Source organism: Schistocerca gregaria, chromosome 10 (assembly GCF_023897955.1).
Source record: "Schistocerca gregaria isolate iqSchGreg1 chromosome 10, iqSchGreg1.2, whole genome shotgun sequence".
NCBI lineage: Eukaryota > Metazoa > Arthropoda > Insecta > Orthoptera > Acrididae > Schistocerca > Schistocerca gregaria.
The window spans coordinates 132,235,529-132,257,190 of NC_064929.1; the positions used below are offsets into that span (position 1 = coordinate 132,235,529).

Below are 21,662 nucleotides of genomic sequence, written 5' to 3' on the forward strand. Positions count from 1 at the left end.
CACCTGCCTGAGCTCCGGATGCTTTTGAGTGTTTCCCCTGTTCTGTGCATTGCTCTTCAGGAAACTTGGTTTCCAGCAATGCGGACCCCTGCCCTTCGCGGTTATCGGGGATACTATAAGAACCACGCTGACTGTCAACGAGCTTCAGGTGGAGTTTGCCTCTTTGTTCACCACTCTGTCTGTAGCTCACCAGTACCCCTTCTGACGCCTTTAGAGGCAGTCGCTGTCAGGATTGAGCTCTCGCCGGCTATTACTGTTTGCTCTGTTTACATTCCTCCGTATGGGCAACTCCCCCGACATGTCTTGGCTGCGCTGCTGGCTCAACTCCCGCCGCCATTGCTGCTTCTGGGCGATTTCAATGCCCACAACCCTCTATGGGGTGGGACTGTCTCCGATGACCGTGGTCGCGCTGTGGAGCATGTGTTGGCTCAGCTCGACCTTAGCCTCTTGAACACCGGTGCTCCCACGCATTTCAGTGTGGCCCATGGCTCGTTCTCGGCCATCGATCTCTCTCTTTGCAGCCCCGGACTTCTCCCATCCCTTCACTGGAGAGTGCATCCTGACCTGTGTGGTAGTGACCATTTTCCCATCTATTTGTCACTGCCCCAGTGTCATTCTTCTGGTCGCCTGTCCCGCTGGGCTCTCAACAGGGCTGACTGGCCGGCTTTTACTTCCGCTGCCACCATTGCTTCTCTCCCACAGGGTGACATTGACGAGGTGGTCCGTGTCTTGACCTCGTCAATTATTTCTGCGGCCGAGACTGCCATCCCTCGCTCTTCTGGACTCCCTCGGAGGAAGTCTGTCCCCTGGTGGTCGCCGGAGATTGCTGAGGCTATTCGCGACCGTAGGCGGGCTCTCCAGCGTCATAAGCGGCACCCGTCTCTGGAGACCCTCATCGCCTTTAAGAAGCTCCGTGCCTTGGCCCGTCGTCTTATTGCACGGCGTAAGCAGGAATGCTGGGAGAGGTACATTTCATCCTTGGGCTCCCGTGTCTCCCCGTCGCTCGTGTGGTCCCGCATCCGGCGGATTTATGGATACCAGACCCCTATGGGTGTCCCTGGAATCTCCCTGGATGGCGCTGTCTGCACGGACGCCGCCACCATTGCTGACCACCTTGCCACGCACTTTGCTACGAGCTCTGCGACTGCAACTTACCCTCCTGCCTTTCGCTCTCTAAAGGAGCGCGCCGAGCGGACGCCGTTATCGTTCCACACACGTCGTTCTGAAAAATACAATGCTCCTTTCAGCGAGAGGGAATTCCTCGCTGCCCTCGCCAATTGCCCTGATACAGCGCCAGGACCGGACTGCATCCACGCGCAGATGCTGAAGCATCTCTCCAGGGACTGCCAGAGACACATCCTCACCATCTTTAACCGCATTTGGAGCGAGGGCGTGTTCCCGTCGCAATGGCGAGAGGGTGTTATCGTTCCCATCTTGAAGCCCGGTGCGGACCCTCTGGCGGTGGACAGCTATCGCCCCATTACACTAACCAACGTTTTGTGCAAATTGCTCGAACGTATGGTGGGGCGGCGTTTGTGTTGGGTCCTTGAGTCGCGCGGTCTCCTCGCTCCATACCAGGGTGGCTTCCGTCAGGGCCGGTCTGCTGCGGACAATTTGGTGCGGCTGGAATCTGCTATCCGTACGGCCTTTTCCCGCCGTCAGCATCTCGTTGCTGTATTTTTTGATCTGCGGAAGGCATATGACACAACATGGAGGCATCACATCCTTGCTACGTTGCGCGAGTGGGGTCTTCGTGGTCAGCTTCCAGCTTTTCTTCAAAACTTTTTATTGCGCCGCTCTTTCCGGGTGCAAGTCGGTGCCGCCTCTAGTTCATCTTATATACAGGAAAATGGGGTCCCGCAGGGCTCGGTATTGAGCGTTTCCTTATTTCTAGTGGCCATTAATGGTCTGGCTGCAGCTGTGGGGTCGTCGGTGTCTCCTTCTTTGTATGCCGACGACTTCTGCATCTCATTTAGCTCAACGACTACGGGAGTTGCCGAACGCAGGCTGCAAGTAGCCGTTCGCAAGGCGGCATCATGGGCTCTGACTCATGGATTTCAGTTATCTGCGGCCAAGACTCGAGTTATGCACTTCTGCAGGCGTCGGACGGTCCACCCTCATCCGGAACTTTACCTCGACGGTCACCTACTTGAAGTGTTGGACACTAGCCGCTTCTTAGGACTCGTCTTTGATGCCCGGCTCACATGGGTTCCTCATATTACTCAGCTGAAGCAAAAGTGCTGGCAGCACCTCAACGCCCTCCGCTGCCTGAGCCATGCGTCTTGGGGTGCAGATCGCAGCACGCTGTTGCGATTGTACAGAGCCCTGGTGCAGTCCAGGCTTGATTATGGGAGCCTGGCCTATGGGTCTGCATCGCCCTCAGTGTTGACGTTGTTGGACCCCATACACCACTGTGGGGTTCGGCTTGCAACTGGTGCTTTCCGTACGAGCCCCGTGGATAGTTTGCTGGTGGAGGCCGGGGTTCCCCCGCTGCGGATTCGCCGCCACCGACTACTCGCCGACTATGCTGTCCATGTGCATTGCTCACCGGGCCATCCCAATCATCGCCTGCTTTTCCCTGCCAGGGTCCTCCCTCTGCCCGACCGGCGACCTAGGTCTGGGCTTTCCATTGCTGTCCGTGTCCAGTCCCTGCTGTCGGAACTGGGGTCGTTCCCTCTTCTGCCGCCCTTCCGGGCCTGTGCACCCACGCCTCCCTGGTGTATGACCCGTCCGTCCGTCCGCCTGGACTTGGCACGGGAACCCAAGGACTCGGTTCCGCATGTGGCCCTCCGTCACCGTTTTCTTGCGCTCGTCGCCTCGTTTTCAGGCTGTGAGCCTGTCTACACTGATGGTTCCCTGGTGGATGGTCGTCCTGCCTACGCTTTTGCTCACGCTGCCCATGTTGAACAGCGCTCCTTGCCGGCTGGCTGCAGTATTTTTACTGCAGAGCTGGTGGCCATATTGCGCGCTCTTGAGCATATGCGTTCCTGCTCAGGTACGTCCATCGTCATCTGCAGTGACTCCCTGAGCAGCCTCCAGGCTATCGACCGCTGCTATACCTCTTGTCCTCTGGTATCCTTTATTCAGGAGTCTGTTTTTGCCATTACCCGCTCTGGTCGTTCGGTGGTCTTTGTTTGGACGCCAGGTCACGTTGGCATCCCGGGGAATGAACGTGTCGACAGGCTGGCCAAAGGGGCGGTCGACGCCCCCACTTTGGCGATCGGCCTCCCGGCTCGTGATTTGCAGCTGGCGTTGCGCCGGAAGGTGCTTCAGATGTGGCGTGACGAGTGGTGTAGCCTGACTTCTCCGAATAAACTGCGGGCTGTCAAGGAGACGACCGATGTGTGGCAGTCCTCCCTGCGGGCTTCTCGCAGGGACTCTGTCATCCTGTGTCGGCTCCGCATCGGCCATACCTACCTGACGCACGGACATCTTTTGCGTCAGGAGGATCCCCCCCTGTGTCAGTGTGGGTCCCGGTTGACGGTCGCCCACATTTTGTTGGAGTGTCCCTGCCTGCGCATCCTCCGGCAGACTTTTAATCTCCCGGGCACGTTGCCTTTGGTTTTATGCGACGATGCCTCCATGGCTGACGACGTTTTAAATTTTATCCGTGGTAGTCCTTTTTATGGTTCCATTTAGGGGGGACCTGTCCCTTTCCCTTTCTGTGTATCTTGTCCTCGAGTGTCTCATTGGTTGCAGATTTTAATGTGTGTATTCTGATGGTTGACTCTTTTCCAATTTTTGTACCCATGGTCAGTCAACCAGTCTCCGACCCTCTTATTTTCTTCCGTTTCTTTCTGTCCAGTGTTCGTCTGTACTCTTCTTGTCTCTAGTGTTCGCTGACACATTGTTCTTTCAGTGACTGGGGGGAGGGGCGTCTCCTCCCCCCTTGGGGTTTTACCTGTTCCGTAAATTTTGTTTCGCCGGTTTTTTTGGAATGGGGGACTGATGACCTTAGCTGTTTAGTCCCCCCTTAAACATCCCAACAACAACAACAGCATACCGTTTATAAAAATCGGTCATATTTTCTTTTATTGTACTGACGGGGAGGGTAACTTGAAATTAGTAACACGACACATATTTAAAAAAAGATTATTTCCGTAATGTAGGGAAGCAGCCTACAGGATGACACACAAGACTCTAATCAGCTTCAGACTGAGTGTGAGCTCAATATTGATAACGTTATCGGTTTTATAGGTAAAAAACGAAGATCATCTGCCGTTGTTCAGTTACATGTACATTGATTTTTATTGTTGTTGTTGTTGTTGTTGTTGTTGTTGTTTGGCTTTGTTACATTGATCACTCTTGCATGATAATTTCATTACAAAATATATATGCTATATACGAAAAAAGGGTCACTAGGTGTGGCGTCACTGAGATAGTGGCATATTGTCTCTGATTCCTTGATAAAGTATGGAAACTGCAGATAAGGCGGTTAGTAGCAATCTTTCATAAGGAGTATACTGGGTGGGTGAGAAATCCTTGTATATCTCAAACCCCTGTTTAGTGTCAACTGCTATTTTCCTGGTTGTCCTGGTTGGTAGCTACGTTACTTCCTGTCAATTGGAATTCGTGTTTACCCGCTTTCGCAGTCGCAGTCGAGTTTTAATCTGGTGCCACAGCAGATTGAACGGTCATATGAGGGCTGTTTGGAAACGTCTGATCGGGCGCTAAACCACAGTGAAAATCCGATGAAGATTTACACAGATGTGTTGGGTAGTGTCTCCAGTATGTCCCTCTTTTCAGTTTTGAGCGCATGGCGAGCACATAAAGATGCCTAGGACAGTAGTGTCTCCCGCCATGTTTCAGAGCCTGATGTCAGACAACCCACGTAACATAACTCTCACGCGTTTCCTTCTTCAGGACAATATTCTCGTCCGTATTCTGCAAGGGCAATGAAGATGCTTTTGTAGCATTTTGAATGGGAATTGCAGCCCATAATGGGCACCCCCCTGAGTTCTTTGTCTCTGCTCACATGAACCGCTGGCTAGGAAAAAAACATTTTCGCACAGACAGTAAACTGCAGACCAGCATGGAGAATTGGCAGAAAGCACAGGCGGCTCCCTTCTACGACGAGGGTACTGGGAACTTGGTACAACAGGACGATGAATTTTTTAGTTGGAGCGGCGACTATGTAAGTAGTAGCTGGCAGGGTAGCTACTGTTGCAAATATAATATTTTTTATTTTCATAATGGTTTCCATTGCAAAACGGATCGGACCTTACCTTCTGAACAGCCCCTGAAGTTACATTACTGAGGAGCGCTTACTGACAAGTATGTGGCTACACGACCACCACCACACAGGGCAGACAAAGATTATGGGAGCTTTGCAGTAAAGATTTGATAAGGCTCCCCTGGGAAAGGCAGCAGTTCTGGATTAGGAAATACGTGCTTTTGCTTTTCACAGTGTTAAAGAGAGGCCGTGGAGTGGAAGGTAGAAGATTAGAGATGAAACACATTAGGGATTCTCTGGTTCGACTGAACAATCTCCTATGAAGTCGATGCATGAACGTGTTTCGAAATTCGATGTACCGAGGATAACAATGCGACATCACGTGGAAAAAGTCTGTAAGATCAGACCTTCCCGATCGACGCTCGTAAACGAGGTGTTCCAATGCTCCCACAATGGCAACACCTCTGCTAGCACTGGCAACTGGCAACTGGTCGCGGGTCAGATGTGCTGTTCGCTCTGGTCGGGAGCCGAAGTGGCCATGTGGTTCTAGACACTTCAGTCTGGAACCGCGCGACCGCTATGGCCACAGGTTCGAATCCTGCCTCGGGCATGAATGTGTGTCATGTCCTTCGGTTAGTTAGGTTTAAGTAGTTCTACGTTCTAGGGGACTAAGGACCACAGGAGTCTCATAGTGTTCAGAGCCATGTGAATCTTTTTTTTGAAGGTGTAGAGCGGAGAAAGGAAAGGAAAGGGAACTAACAATATCAGCTGCATTGGGACTTCATGTTGAACCAGCGGCGATGATTGAAAATCTGTGTCTGACCAGAACACGAACTGCTCTGGTAAGTGAACAAATTCCCACAAAATTTCCCTTCTTCTCAACTTTTGCTATTTAGCTCCCCCCAGGCCACCCATCAAGGTTAGCGTCTGCACAAACACCAAGTTTTCTGGAATTCTGACTCCCAGGAGAGTACTTCAAATTCCTTGGTCCTACATTCCCATCGGAGGCCAGCATATTTCATGCTGTCGCTCTTCACCGGATTTACTTCAGGCTCTGCAGACCGTGAATTAAGCGTGAAGTTTCTATAGTCACGAACACACATATTTTGACCTCTGTTGACCGCTCCACAGTAGCTTTGTGCGGCTTTGTCGCATGTTTCACAGAAAATGGGACGACAGACATTTATCAAAAGGCGTAAAGTTCTCAGTCTGTTTCCCGGTACACCAGCATGGAGTCGGGGTGAACCACCCACCCACCGTCACTCACCTTACGGCAGCTGGAGGCCGCGCCGCGTTACCGCTTTCTCAGAGCTTGAGCCACCCTAAGCTGCCTATTGTCGCTTCCCTTAGCCGCTCCCCCGGCGGCCACGGTCAATTCTGAGTTCTTCCTTGGGGTAAACTAGCCTCCAGTAAATCGACGCGTTTCCACAAAGTTTTCATGTCATGTTTATTATTTTAAAACCATCACCCGACATCAATTATTCCAATACGTCCATACTACACCTTCTACAAGACGCATTGTGCCTTGTCAGTCATTTTCGTTCAGCCCAACTGTTCGCTGAACGTGAGTTAAGTTATCTTTAATGACTTCATGTAAAGGGCATAGTTCTTGCCATCTTATACTGTTAAACTTCTGTTGAATGCTGCCCGTGCAGTCACATTAGTTGAGCACTTAGCACGCCACAGTGTCTACTGTGACGAGTGATAGGCCCGTGTTTTGGTTGGCCTGCCCGGCTCGCAGGCGCAATTCTGTTGGCTGCGCCCGGCCCGGGTATTTATACGGGCGGCTTGCGCGCTTCGCGGAATGTGCAGTCGACGACGCGCCGTTGCGGTTCGCGCTGCCGCCGCCAGCCTGCCGAGCGGGTGGCCTCGGCGCCAGGCGCTGCCGAAGGGCCCCTAGCTGCTCTTCCCACACATCAGCGGCTCGCACCCCCATCTACAACGGCTTGCAATTAGATATTAGCTGGACCTACTCTCCTTCCACCTACCCAAGCGCCCACCCACCCCACCATTAGTGTCTGAGTATACAGTGAATAAGAATTCTCTTTGACCATTACTTTTTAATGTGACGAAAGATGAATGATACTGAGCTTTTGCAGGTGTTTTACTAGACTACTAACAAATGACTCAGTGAGACAATTAGTACTGCTTATCTCTACCAACCTTGTTTTATGGAATGATGAAGCCATTCTCAAGGCATCGTGAGTGCTACCTCCACAATGAGGCTAGACACTAGCTAGAAAACATGCCTACTAGCGACATTTACTTGACTCACAATCTGCACCCCCCATTTAAAGTCAAAGGGCTTAAAAAATTTGCACTGTAATTAGTGTACTTGACCCACGTGATTGCTGAACTCCTTACATCTGAACTGGCACAAATTGGTAGACTGCAGCCTAAAAACGCTTCGTGTTATCACCAAATAATAATAATAATAATATTAATAATAATAATAATAATAATAATAATAATAATAATAATAATAATAATAATAATAATAATAGTATGTAGACCCTGCAGCAATATGGTAGCCACTTGACAGTTACTATTCACTTGTGTCGATTAATTCGTTTGTCTGTCCGAAGCTGTGCTTAAATGCAGACCGTCGTCTTTTCAGACAATGTTGTCCGAAAATTTTATGTCGATTGCTTCTTGTGTTACGTTATCCCAGCAATCATACGTTCCTTTAATAATATACAGTATGGTTCGATGAATGGCATTCGTTGTCAGTAGCAAAGCGTTGCCTTTGTGTGTGTGTGTGTGTGTGTGTGTGTGTGTGTGTGTGTGTGTGTGTGTGTGTGTGTGTGTGTGTGTGTGGTGACATTTGAGCCATGGGTCCTGTAAGTCTACAGGCTTTCGTGGCCGTTGTCACTGAAGTTGAAATATTCTTGTATGGGCAGGAGCTTTACACCACCATCAGAAGACTGGACAACCTTTGCCCACTAATGGTAGCCATATGAATTTTAACCAATGCTATCACTTCTCCAGGACGAACGAGTGAAAACTCCCGCTTTATAAGAGGACGCGACGCTCGTCTCTGACAGTGTTCTAGCAGTAGTGGACACCAGAAGATCAAGAGGAAGATCGCAGCAGAGGGGTCGAAACGTCGATCATTTTAGGAGAAACATGACGTGGCCTAATAACCCAGAAGATTTTAACTTCATAGGTCTTGTGTTGTTTAATAGTGTTTTCATCGCTCTTAAATCTTCATTTGGTTTATCGAATATAATAGCTAAAGTAAAGTGAAGTGTTCGTTACTAAGCACGTCAGTGACATCGCCAATTTGTGCTTGCAATTGCAGCGCAACAGCGCTAACCAGACATCACACAGGACGTATTTCAGGCGAGTGTGTGTAGGCTTTTGGCAAAATGTAGTTTTCAAGCACTTAATTTATTAAACTCTCGTTCTGTTGATTAGGTCTGCATGTGTTTGTACGACGGCGAGGCGGGAAGACGAGACGGGCCGTCTTGTCAGTTTGGGCACATTTATTACGGCGAGATGAGCCGAGCGAAGCTGAGTAATCGGCAGACTACGCACGGGCGATTGGAGCGGCCTCGTCATGCGGTCAGAAGCCAGCAGCGCTGCACGTGTGAGAGAGCGAGTGGCTGTTAGACGCGGTCGGCGGTCGGCGCCTCACCGGCTATTCCTGGCTTCACCAGCACGGCGGCTCCGCTGCAGCGGGCCGCTTTCTAGCTGTCTTCCTGCAGCGCATCGCCGGTCGATAGAGGAGTTAACAGCTGGCTCAGATACGTGGACAACACTTTCCCTATATCGCCTGGCTTTGTAACTTCGCGGGTTTCACGAATATCGGAAGATACTCTCCAAGCGCCAAGCAGGAAGCTATTAGAATTCCTACACTTGAAAATACACTGAGATCACGAAGGTCGTGGGAGACGTGCTAATATCGTGTCAGATCTCATTTCGCCCGGCGTAGTACAGCAACTCGACGTGCTGTGGGCTCAACAACTCATTTGAAAAGTCCCCTGCAGAAATACTGAGCCTTGCTGCCTGTATAGCTCTCCATAAATGCGAAACTGTTGCGTCGGGGTATTTTGTGCACGAACCGACGTCTCGGTTACGTCCCATAAATGTCTGATGGTGATTCAAGTCGGGCGATTTGGGTAGCCTAATCATTAGCCTGGATTGTCCAGAATGTTCTTCAAACCTCCCGATCAACTGTGGTCTGGTCACATACTGCGCTGCCATTCATAAAAATTCCATCGGTCTCTGCCACAAATGCTCTCCAAGTAGCCGAACACGTCCATTTTTAGCCCATGAGCGGAATACGGGGGGCGTTTGAAAAGTCCGTGCAAAGTCCGATAGATGACACCACCGGCACGTATCGAGGTCATGTTTAGTTAGTAGCATCTTCGGAAAGAACGCACACAAAGTTTCAGCCATATTGGTCTATTTCTTTGTGTTTGGCAGTGGTGATTAAACATTACTTCATTAAAGGCAAAACGCCTCAGGAGACTATAGAGAAGCTTGATAAACATTAGGTCACTATGCACCTTCGATTAGAACAGTTTACAAGTGGTTTCAAAATTTTCGGAGTGGCCATATGGGACCAAGTGATGCTGAACGTTCTGGACGCCCTGTGGAGGTTACGACTCCAGAAATCATTGATAAAATTCATGATATGGTGATTAATGACAGAAGAGTTACGCTGCGTGAAATTTCTAATGCTGTGGGCATCTCGAATGAAAGGCTACGTAATATTTTGCATAGACATTTGGACATGAGCAAGATGGGTTCCGCGATTTCTCACGCTGGAGCAAAAACGGAATCGTGTGAAGTATTGCAACTACGGTTTGCAGCTGTTCAGGAAGAAACTGCGTCATTTGGTCACTGTAGATGAAACATGGATACATTACTATACTCATGGCTGGCCGCTGTAGTCGAATGGTTCTAGGCGCTTCAGTACGGAACCACGTGCCTGCTACGGACGCAGGTTCGAATCCTGCCTCGGGCATGAATGTGTGTGATGTCCTTAGGTTACGTTGGTTTAAGTAATTCTAGGTCTAGGGGACTGATGACCTCAGATGTTAAGTCCCATAGTGCTTAGAGCCATTTGAACCATTTTTGAACTATACTCATGAGACCAAAGAACAATCTAAGCAATGGGTTACCAAGAGAGAATCTGCACCAAAAAAGCCGAAGACCTTTCCTTCGGCCGGAAAGGTTATGACGACTGTCTTTTGGGAATTCGCAAGAGATAATCCTCAACAACTATCTGGAAAAGGGTAAAACTATTACAGGTGCATATTAATCATCGTTATTGGACCGCTTGAAAACCGAGCTGCAAGAAAAACGCCGGCGACTGGACCGCAAATAAGTCCTTTTCCACGACGACATTGCACCAGCATACACCTCAGCAGTTGTGGTCTCGAAATTAATGGAAATACGATTCCACCTCTCCAGACTTGGCTCCCTCGGACTACTATTTGTTCCCCAATTTGAAGAAATGGCTGGTGGGACAAAGATTTTATTCCATTGGAGTGGTAATTGCAGCAGCTAATAGCTATTTTGCAGACTTGGACAATTCCATTATTCGGAAGGGATCAACTAGTTAGAATTGCGTTGGACGAAGTGTGTAAGTCTATGTCGAAAATTAAGAGGTTTAGCCCAAACGCGTAAGTAGTTTTAATTTTTGCACGGAATTCTCAAACGCCCCTCGTAGTTGGACCACAGGACACAGTCCACTCCATGTAAACTTAGCCCACAACATTACGGAGCCGCCAGAAGTTTACACAGTGCCTGGTTGACAACTTGGGTCGAAGGCTTAGTGGGGCCTGTGCCACACTATAAGCCTACCATCAGCTCTAAATCGGAACTCGTCTGACCAAACCGTGCTTTTCCAGTCAGGAGCCGAGGAGAGGCGCTGCTCGTAACGTCGTGCTGTTAGCAGATGCACTCGCGCCGGTCGTCTGCTGCCGTAGCCCATTAACGCCAAATTTTGCCTCATTGTCCCAAAGGATGCGTTTGTGGTTCGTTTCACGTTGACGTCTTCAGTTATTTCACTCAATGTTGCTGGTCTTTTATCACTGACAAGTCTAAGCAGACGCAGCCGCCCTCACGCTTAACGGCGCCTGCCAGTGCGATGTCCGTGGTGAGAGGTAATGGCTGAAATCAGGTACACTCTTCACACTCTAGACACTGTTAATGTTGGATTATTGAATTCCGCAACGATTTCCGAAATGTATATTTTGTCTAGATCGAACTAAAATTCCGCGTCAAAGTCTGTTAATTCCCTGTGGCCGAGCGGTTCTAGCCGCTTCAGCCTGGAACCGCGCTGCTGCTACGGTCGCAGGTTCGAATCCACCCTCCGGCATGGATGTGTGTGATGTCCTTAGGCTAGTTAGGTTGAAGTAATTCTAAGTCTAGGGGACTGATGACCTCAGATGTTAAGTCCCATAGTGCTCAGAGCCACTTGAACCATCGAACGGCCATTATCAAGTCGGAATCCTTATCACATGAATCACGAGTACAAATGAAAGGTCCTTCTATACTTTGTGTTCGTGACTAAAGCCATCTGTAGATGTGCATATCGCTGACCCGTGACCTGTATCACCTCAGTGTATAGCACGCTCGACGACGGATGTGGGTACTGAGCACATCATTCCTCCCATCCTCTATTTGCACATGGAACAGGGCAGGGGGTAATCGTGTTGGTGCACCTAGTGGCTTTTAATGCGGACCATATTTATGTGGTTCATCGAGGTTGGTTGGAGTAATTCGCCGTGCTGCTTAATAAGGATACACTGGGTTATTTGACGTTCATCAGTGTCCAAAACGAAATACTGCATTCATTGCGGTTGCGTTTTAGTTGCTCTAATGATTTTCAGTAGCGGAATTCCATCAGCTGCTTTGCATTATGTCCATAATATGCTCTCAAGATTCTGTATTATGTTAAGAGATCAACGCGCTACTGTGTTTGATCATGTTTCTTATTACAATAGGTGCATCTCAGTGTTCAGGTTATCTATGAAAAGTACATAGTTTGATACAATATTTCAAATTTTTAAGCAAATAATTTAACGTATTACAGAATTATGATTCGGTACATATATCTGGTGGTCTTGTATCCATACGAAACATATGTCTTAGTTGCTGTCACACCATTTTTAAGTTTGCTCCTTCGATGTTGTTGGAGCATTTATTTGTGAAGTTTTTGAATTGCGAAAGTTTATTTCAAATTATGTTTCGTTACAGCTATATTGACAGTAGAGTCAGGGATGTTACATGGTTCTAGGCTGTTTGCCTCTATGGTATTCTGCAAATCATATCATTGTTCTTATCAGCTACATTATATTGTTTGTCTGATTCGTGTCAATATGGTTCTACATTCATATGTAATTTAATCTTGTTTCTATGCAACTGTTTATGCTGCCTCAACTGTCACTAAACGTTACCGAAATAAACTTTTATTATTCGACAACTACAAGGAGAAAATTCAAAAAAATGGTGTGGCAGCAACTGAAACATCGATATCTTATGGATACCATAACCGCCTGATGTTCGTAGCGAACCACAATTCAACAATTCGTTAGATTATCTACTTAAAAATTTTAAAATACTCTACTAAACTATGTACTATTTTCGGATAACCTGAAGATATAATAAAAATATAATCAAACACAGTAGTGTCTAGGTCTCATAAAATTATATATAAAGCCCTTATATAACATGTATGACGCAGTGGTCCGAGAAGAGTACAGACGCTCAAGATACGCTCACTTGATATCTTCAGAGCGCATCACACTGAATTGTAAGCGATCTGGAACCTGCTGTAGCTGCTACGAATTCTTCACCTGCAACGACTTCAGAAGTACCCTTCAGTCTTCGCATCAAATGTATCCAGCAGGAAAGTTAATATACGTATACAGATGATCCGCGACACGTTTTCCAGTTACAGAGGTAGGGAAGAAGGTATTACTCTGCTGAGTACCAAACCACGTGGGCATTCACGGGTAATGAAACATCAACTAAGACCGCTTGCTTTCCGATTGTGCTGCCCGTGTACCTGCAGTTACCTCGCCGTTGCGGCACAGTGTCATGTGTCTGTGGGAGGAGGAATGGTCAGAGTTGAGGAACAGCCAGCTGTGACATAAACGACACGGCCGTGGCGCTCCTGCTCCTGGCCGCTGCAGCAGAAGGAAGTACTCTTAACGCTCCTGCGGATAGGGTGCCGTCATCTAATGTGTCCCCCTTTCGTTGTCGTTCATGGCAAACCATCCTGGGCTTATATTTCAGTACGATAACGCTCGATCGCATTCGGCGATAGTTTATACTGCTTGTCTCCGTGCTCGGAAAACCCTACCTTGGCCTGCAAGGTTGCCTGATCTCTCCCCAACTGAGAACATTAGGAGCTTTATGGTAACGGCCCTGCAACCAGCTTGGAATTTTGACGATCTAACACGCCAGTCGAACATAATGTGACACAATATCCCTCAGGAGGACACAAAACATCTATTAATCAGTACCAAGCCGAATAACTGCTTACGTAAGGGTCAAACGTGAACGAAAGCGTTAATGATCAGTTTGTGAAGCCCTTTTTCTTGAAAAACTCACCCAAGGTTTCTGAAATGGAGATCATTTGTTTGTTTGTACATGTACGTCACACCTATCAATTTCCGTCGCATTCGCCTCGTTCGTTCATGGCGCACCGCCTTTTTTTTGTCCTAGAATGTAGTTGGATTGTTTGAAGACTGCATTTACATGTCTACAGTTTTCCCCCTGTTCCTTCATTGGTTTCTTAATTATTGGTGGCAACCGAAACAATTGCGGTAGAAGAATAGGTATGATGTCACTGCAGTCAGTGTACAGGTACCACCAATGACTCTTCCAATTATTCTTCAAAAAGTGTGTAGATTATTCTACAATCTATAGCATCACTATCACCATTCAGTACTGACTTCACACTACTTCTAGTGTGAACAGAGTTCCGTTGGAAGGTGATGTCGTCTTTCGTCCAGCTGACGCCTGGCGCGAAGCGACGTTTGTGTACACTACTGGCCATTAAAATTGCTACACCATGGAGATGACGTGGTACAGACGCGAAATTTAACCGACAGGATGAAGATCCTGTGATATGCAAATGATTAGCTTTTCAGAGCATTCACACAAGGTTGGCGCCGGTGGCGACACCTAAACGTCCTGACATGAGGAAAGATTCCAACCGAATTTCTCATACGCAAACAACAATCAACCGGCGTTGCCTGGTGAAACGTTGTAGTGATCCCTCGTGTAAAGAGGAGAAATGCGTACCATCACGTTTCCGACTTTGATAAAGGTCGGATTGTAGCCTATCGCGATTGCGGTTTATCGTATCGCGACATTACAGCTCGCGTGGGTCTAGATCCATTGACTGTTAGCAGAATATGGAATCGGTGGGTTCAGGAGAGTAATACGTAACGCCGTGCTGGATCCCAACGGCCTCGTATCACTAGCAGTCGAGATGACAGGCATCTTATCCACATGGCTGTAACGGATGGTGCAGCCACGTCTCGATCTCTGAGTCAACAGGTGGGAACGTTTGCAAGACAACCACCATCTGCACGAACAGTTAGACGACGTTTGCAGCAGCACGGACTATCAGCACGGAGACCGTGACTTCGTTTATCCTTGACGCTGCATCACAGACAGGAGCGTCTGCGATGGTGTACTTAACGACGAACCTGGGTGCACGAATGGCAAAACGTCATTTTTTCGGATGAATCCGGGTTCTGTTTACAGCATCTAGATGGTCTCATCCGTGTTTGCGACATCGTGGTGAACGCACATTGGAAGTGTGTATTCGTTATCGTCGTTCTGGCGTATCACCCGGCGTGATGGTATGGAGTGCCATTGGTTACACGTCTCGGTTACCTCTTGTTCGCATTGACGGCAACTTGAACAGTGGACGTTACATTTCAGATGTGTGACGACCCGTGGCTCTGCCCTTCATTCGATCCCTGCGAAACCCTACATTTCAGCAGGATAATGCACGACCGCATGTTGCAGGTCCTGTACGGGCCTTTCTGGATACAGAAAATGTTCGACTGCTGTCCTGGCCAGCACATTCTCCATATGTCTCGCCAACTGAAAACGTCTGGTCAATGGTGGCCGAGCAACTAGCTCGTCACAATACGCCAGTCACTACTGTTGATGAACTGTGGTATCGTGTTGAAGTTGCATGGGCAGCTGTACCTGTACACGCCACCCAATCTCTGTCTGACTCAGTGCCCAGGCGTATCTAGGTCGTTATTACGTCCAGAGGTGGTTGTTCTGGGTACTAATTTCTCAGGGTCTATGCACCCAAACTGCGTGAAAATGTAATCACATGTCAGTTGTAGTAAAATGTATTTGTCCAATGAATAGCCGCTTATCATCTGCATTTCTTCTTGGTGTAGCAATTTTAATGGCCATTAGTGTAGTTCTGGTCAGCTCGCCGCCTCACGGGATGTCAGGTGGCGGCTGGCGCTGTGTGCAGGGCACAGCGGTGTGGGCCAGATGTGGCGGTACTCGGCCACGGACGGAGACAAAGTGGCGGACAGTCGCTTTGCACACCAGAATAAATGGGCCGGCCGCCGAGGTGCTCCTGTGTGCCGCTGCCAGGCGCTCATAGGGCCGAAGAATCCGCGAGCGGGGCGCATATCGCGGGGGCGAGCCCCCCCCCTAACCCCCCTCTGGAGGGGGGAGGGGCGCTGGACGCCCCGCGTCGCGACGCCGGCGCGACTCCTCAGTTCCTCGCCGTCGCTGGGCACCGGAACACTCGCCAGTGGGATAGGAGCCACCGCAGCCAGCCATGGGGATGGAGTATTTCCAGGAGTGGTCCCGGGAGGTCAAGGTCAGCGGGCCGCCCCTGCCACTAACACTGACTGAGGATGCGCGCTCACCCGCAGAAACGTCTCCTCTGACAGCGGCGACAATAAAACTCCCGTGCGAACAAAGTGACGCCGTCGAACGGTACAAGTGCGACCGCTTTTTCAGCTGTCAACAACGGTCAAACATATCGAAAAAACAGTTTTCGTAAAGTGATACTGATAAGCGAAAGGACGGATAATTTGTGTCATTGTGTGTACGTGTAATTAAAATTACGACGACGGTTCCATCGTAACTCACGGTATGTGATAAGAGACAGCGAAAACTGACACGGATGACAGGATGACAGGATGACAGAAGCAGTATACAAGAGCCGTTTGCGGGATAACCGGCAATCTGTTTTTATGACCCGTGACTGACTTCGTTATGAAATACTGGGTGAGCCTAAGGGCTTTACTTGATTTAGAGTTACTATTTCTAACGAGCTATGCTGGAAACAGCTGTGTGGCTTGTTGTAAATGGTTGGTTGACTAATAAAGTTTTTTTTATGTATACACTTCCACACGTGCTCGGTTTGTTACCTGTGAAACGTATGAACGATACTCAAATTCTCGCCACGTCTTTGTCAACATCTCTTCCGCGACCGTGTCTACGGCAGCTCGTGCAAACTCCTACTGCACGAATACATCAGAAATCGGTGAACTGAAAATTTTTCCTTAACGTAGTCCCACAATAAAAATGAAGAGAGGTTACGTCTGGTAAACGTATTGGGTCGTCTCTACCGCTCTGTGTGTTCGCTAAGGTTTCATCCAAGAAATGACGAACAAATAACCTCCGGTGCGGCAACGAACTCTCTTGCTGAAACACTAGCCATGGTTGCAATTACTGTAACTGAGCTGTCAGAGCACATCTATAAGTTAAATACCATTTGCAACAAACCGCACAGTTATATCTAGCGTAGTTACTTAAAAATAACCATTTGTACTCAAGGGAAGACTTTGTGCTCACTCTGTATTGTCATAGTTACTGTTAATTTATCCGAGATGCGAACTTTCCGACTACGACCCCATCAAATGGCCGGTCTTAACGAGGATTAAAATACCGCTTCGGCGGGTTGCATGTAAAAGTTTACTGTACACTGGAACATGTTGAAGGAGGCATTCTATTTGCCGTGCTCACATTTGGATGCAGTACTACACCCGTCTGTGCGATGAACCACGAATTCTTTCAGAGCCGCCGGACCATCTCGTTAAACTTTACAAGACTCTACAATTCGCTGCTCTGCTTCTACTGCATCAACGCGAGTGTTCTACACTTTACAGCTGAGAAAAAAATTAGGTGATCCTAGCGCCTGAGATACAGGTTGTGCTCGACCTGTCCACATTGGACCATATTGGCGCATCAGAATCTCGTCTTAAATCATCAGGACCATCATAGCTTACACCACATACCCCAACATTGCGCTGTCGAATATGCTCTAACAGGCGTACAAGCCCAGTTATAAACGGTGACGAATCTGAAGTTTTACATTTCAAATAGATTTATACTACCTAGCACAAAAGTAAGACAACACTCAGTACCGAAGTGGCTGGCAGTTTTTGCCACTCAGAGGCAGCTATCTTGCAAATGGCAGTTTTGTGGTCTCTAATTAGTTGCAGACTCGTGGCTTCTCTTGCATTTGGCTTTCACCGCAGTCAGTTATCGCTGTTAGTTGCCTTACTCCTTGTATCTTAATGCAGTTCGAATTTCGGTACTCTGTCCAGCACGTGTTTATATATTCGAATCCCGGCTTACCGCCATGTACCAATATTTACATCTACATCTATTGGCGGAATATTATACCATTAACTGAATTTTCCGTTTGTGCTTGGCAAAACATGATAATATTTAAAATAGGAAAAACATGTTAATGTTCTGTTCAATTACCAGCTTTCGGTCTCTTGGTAAAAGCCTTCTGTACTGGTTGTAAGGGTTGCTACTGAAGCCTGAGAATAGTCTTGGCTACGGTTTCGTGGTTAAGGCCAAGCATTTAAGAATGTAAGATTCATTCTAACACTGAGCCAATTTAGTAATTCATGACTGATGAAAACCAATGACCTGTATTGACTTCCTGCGCAAGTAAGTGCTGTGGGACGCGCCCTGGACGAGGCGTGGGACGAATTTCAGTTGTGGGAAGCCTGAATAAATTTCCGGCTGAGAATGAACATTTGCTGACTTAGATATTTAACTAAAACACTTATGAACATAACTAAATGTCACGATTGTTGGTGCCTGATATACAGGGTGGTCCATTGATAGTGACCGAGCGAATATCTCACGAAATAAGCATCAAACGAAAAACTACAGAGAACGAAACTCGTCTAACTTGAAGCGGCAATCCAGATGGCGCTATGGTTGGCCCGCTAGATGGCGCTGCCATAGGTCAAACGGATACCAACTGCGTTTTTTTTTTTTTTTAAAGTAGGAACCCCCATTTTTATTACATATTCGTGTAGTACGTAAAGAAATATGAATGTTTTAGTTGGACAACTTTTTTCGCTTTGTGATACATGGCGCTGTAATAGTCACAAACGTATACGTACGTGGTATCACGTAACATTCCGTCAGTGCGGAAGGTATTCACTTCGTGATACATTACCCGTGTTAAAATGGACCGTTTACCAATTGCGCAAAGGGTCGATATCTTATTGATGTATGGCTATTGGGATCAAAATGTCCAACGGGCGTGTGGTATGTATGCTGCTTGGTATTCTGGACGACATAATCCAAGTGTACGGACCGTTCGCCGGATAGTTACGTTATTTAAGGAAACAGGAAGTGTTCAGCCACATGTGAAACGTCAACCACGACCTGCAACAAATGATGATGCCCAAGTAGGTTGTTTAGCTGCTGTCGCGGCTAATCCGCACATCGGTAGCAGACAAATTGCGAGAGAATTGGCAATTTCAAAAACTTCGGTGTTAAGAATGCTACATCAACATCGATTGCACCCATACCATATTTCTATGCACCAGGAATTGCATGGCGACGACTTTCAACGTCGTGTACAGTTATGCCACTGGGCACAAGAGAAATCACGGGACGATGACAGATTTTTTGCACGCGTTCTATTTACCAACGAAGCGTCATTCACCAACAGCGGTAACGTAAATCGACATAATATGCACTATTGGGCAACGGAAAACTCGCGATGGCTGCGACAAATGGAACATCAGCGACCTTGGCGGGTGAATGTATGGTGCTGCATTATGGGAGGAAGGATAACTGGCCCCCATTTTATCGATGGTAATCTAAATGGTACCATGTATGCTGATTCCCTACGTAATGTTCTACCGATGTTACTACAAGATGTTTCACTGCATGACAGAATGGCGCTGTACTTCCATGATGGATGTCCGGCACATAGCTCGCGTGCGGTTGAAGCGGTACTGAATAGCATATTTCATTGGTTGTCGAAGCACCATACCATGGCCCGCACGTTCACCGGATCTGACGCCCCCGGATTTCTTTCGGGGGGAAAGTTGAAGGATATTTGCTATCGTGATCCACCGACAACGCTTGACAATATGCGTCAGAGCATTGTCAATGCGTGTGCGAACATTACGGAAGTCGGACTACTTGCTGGTGAGAGGAATGCCGTTACACGTATTGTCAAATGCACTGAGGTCGACGGACATCATTTTGAGCATTTATTGCATTAATGTGGTATTTACAGGTAATGACGCTGTAACAGCTTGCGTTCTCATAAATTATAAGTTCAGAAAGGTACATGTATCACATTGTAACAACCGAAATAAAATGTTCAAACGTACCTACGTTCTGTATTTTAATTTAAAAAGCTGCTTGTTACCAACTGTTCGTCTAAAATTGTGACCCATATGTTTATGGCTATTACAGCGCCATCTATCATGAAGCGAAAAAGGTGGTCCAACTAAAACATTCATATTTCTTTACATACTACACGAATATTTAATAAAAATTGGGGTTCCTATTTAAAAAACGCAGTTAATATCCGTTTGACCTATGGTAGCGCCATCTAGCGGGCCAGCCATAGCGCTATCTGGTTTCCCCCTTCAAGCTAGACAAGTTTTGTTCTGTGTAGTTTTTTCGTTTGACGCTTACTTCGTGAGATACTTAGCCCAGTCACGATCAATGGACCACCCTGTATATATTAAGACCCATACTTGATTAATCGCAAACTTTGGTTCTGAGCCCGCTACTGAGCTCTCCGCTTATGGAACGGGAATAACCAAAGGTTGGGTTAACCACACACGCACTTAACAACCAAGTTTACACAGTGGAGAAACGAAAAGAACAAACGCCCTGCACCGTGACTACACGTGGCTAGCCAAGAGATACTGCTCGCTCTATTTTAACACACCGAATGAATTTGTGAAGTTTGCGCTAAGCCACACTAACGAAGATCAAAACAAGAGCTAAGAAAAACATTTAACTTAAATATACAGTGTAAGAGGAAGATCTGGGAGCTACAGCACGGAAAGGTCTTAAGCCAGAGCACGAGGCCGTGGGGGTAACGAAACGGAAGTAAGTATTGTACAAACAGGAATTTCAGAATAAACGGATAAGCACTGCACTGAATTTATCAGAATAATGATAAGACGAGAAAGCTGAAGGCTCTCAAACGTGAACACCAATAAGTGATGGTAATGAACAAGGTAAGAATTGGACAATTGAAGGTACGGAATAAGATGACTTGAAAACTCAATGGCACTGCACTGCAGAGTGGCATTACTAAATTGCACAGGTATTCACTGTTATAAAAGTAACTGACTGAACTGAATCGTTATCTATTCATCACATGTCCACGTGTCCAAGTGAGTAGTAGAATCAAACAGCGGCCTTCGAAATCACTTAAATTTCAAAGTATTCGACACTAGCGATATTAAAAATAAAACGAGTCACACAAAGTAATTGACAATAAATCATAAATAGAAAAGCATTAGGAGCTTTAGTTAGAGCGAAAACTTACACAGATTAACTACCTAGGAGAAGCTCTTATAAGCAACCGATCTTATCAAGCTCCCAGCGGTCAGTGATCAGCTCCCCTGACGAAACCAGGGTATATCCCGCCAATGGAAGTGGCCAGAGAGCCAGCCTACACAATAGGTTCGACAAAGGCAAACAGTAACCCCTTTGCTACCCACCAAGCTTTTACTCATTGGCAATACTGTCGTAGTAGCAGACTACTACCACACACACACACACACACACACACACACACACACACACACACACACACATTTTAAAGTAGAATATGTCACCGAGGCATGGTAAACATATTGTGGGACTCAGAGAAGTAGCAAAACTTAATCGTCTGTGCACAAGCGCATCTGACGTATCCAATTAGCATACAAGCTTAGTATTAAATATGAAAAAAATGCAGCTGTTGTGAACGAACTCAGCTGATCACTCTTTTTATAGAAGAGGAAATTTACGAGGGCTATGCGGAAACATCGGCTGCGAAATGGAAACCACAGTGAAAATCAAATCTGTTTCATTTGCAACAGTTAGCTACACCTTCCAGCTACGTCTTACATAGTCGACTCTCCGACTTTGAAATCCGTCGTTACGTGGTACCAACTTTCCAATATCTTTATCACAGAAGATAGCCTCCTGTGCTTTTCAACAACTTTCTACCGTGGATTGCCGCTTATAGTCTCTGCCA

General features: G+C 47.3%; 1 protein-coding gene across 5 annotated transcripts in view; it reads left to right on the forward strand.

The window, feature by feature from the left end:
* Nucleotides 1-21,662, forward strand: part of LOC126293746 (tropomodulin) — a 633,877-nt gene that overhangs the window by 278,158 nt on the left and 334,057 nt on the right. Inside the window, exon 1 of one of the 5 annotated variants that reach the window (XM_049987101.1) lies at nt 15,896-16,001. The exons of the other annotated variants lie outside the window; for them this stretch is intronic. Coding sequence (XP_049843058.1) covers nt 15,960-16,001 — 42 coding nt within the window. The 5' untranslated portion in view covers nt 15,896-15,959. Of the gene's footprint in view, nt 1-15,895; nt 16,002-21,662 lie in introns of those variants that run through there. 5 annotated transcript variants of the gene reach the window in all.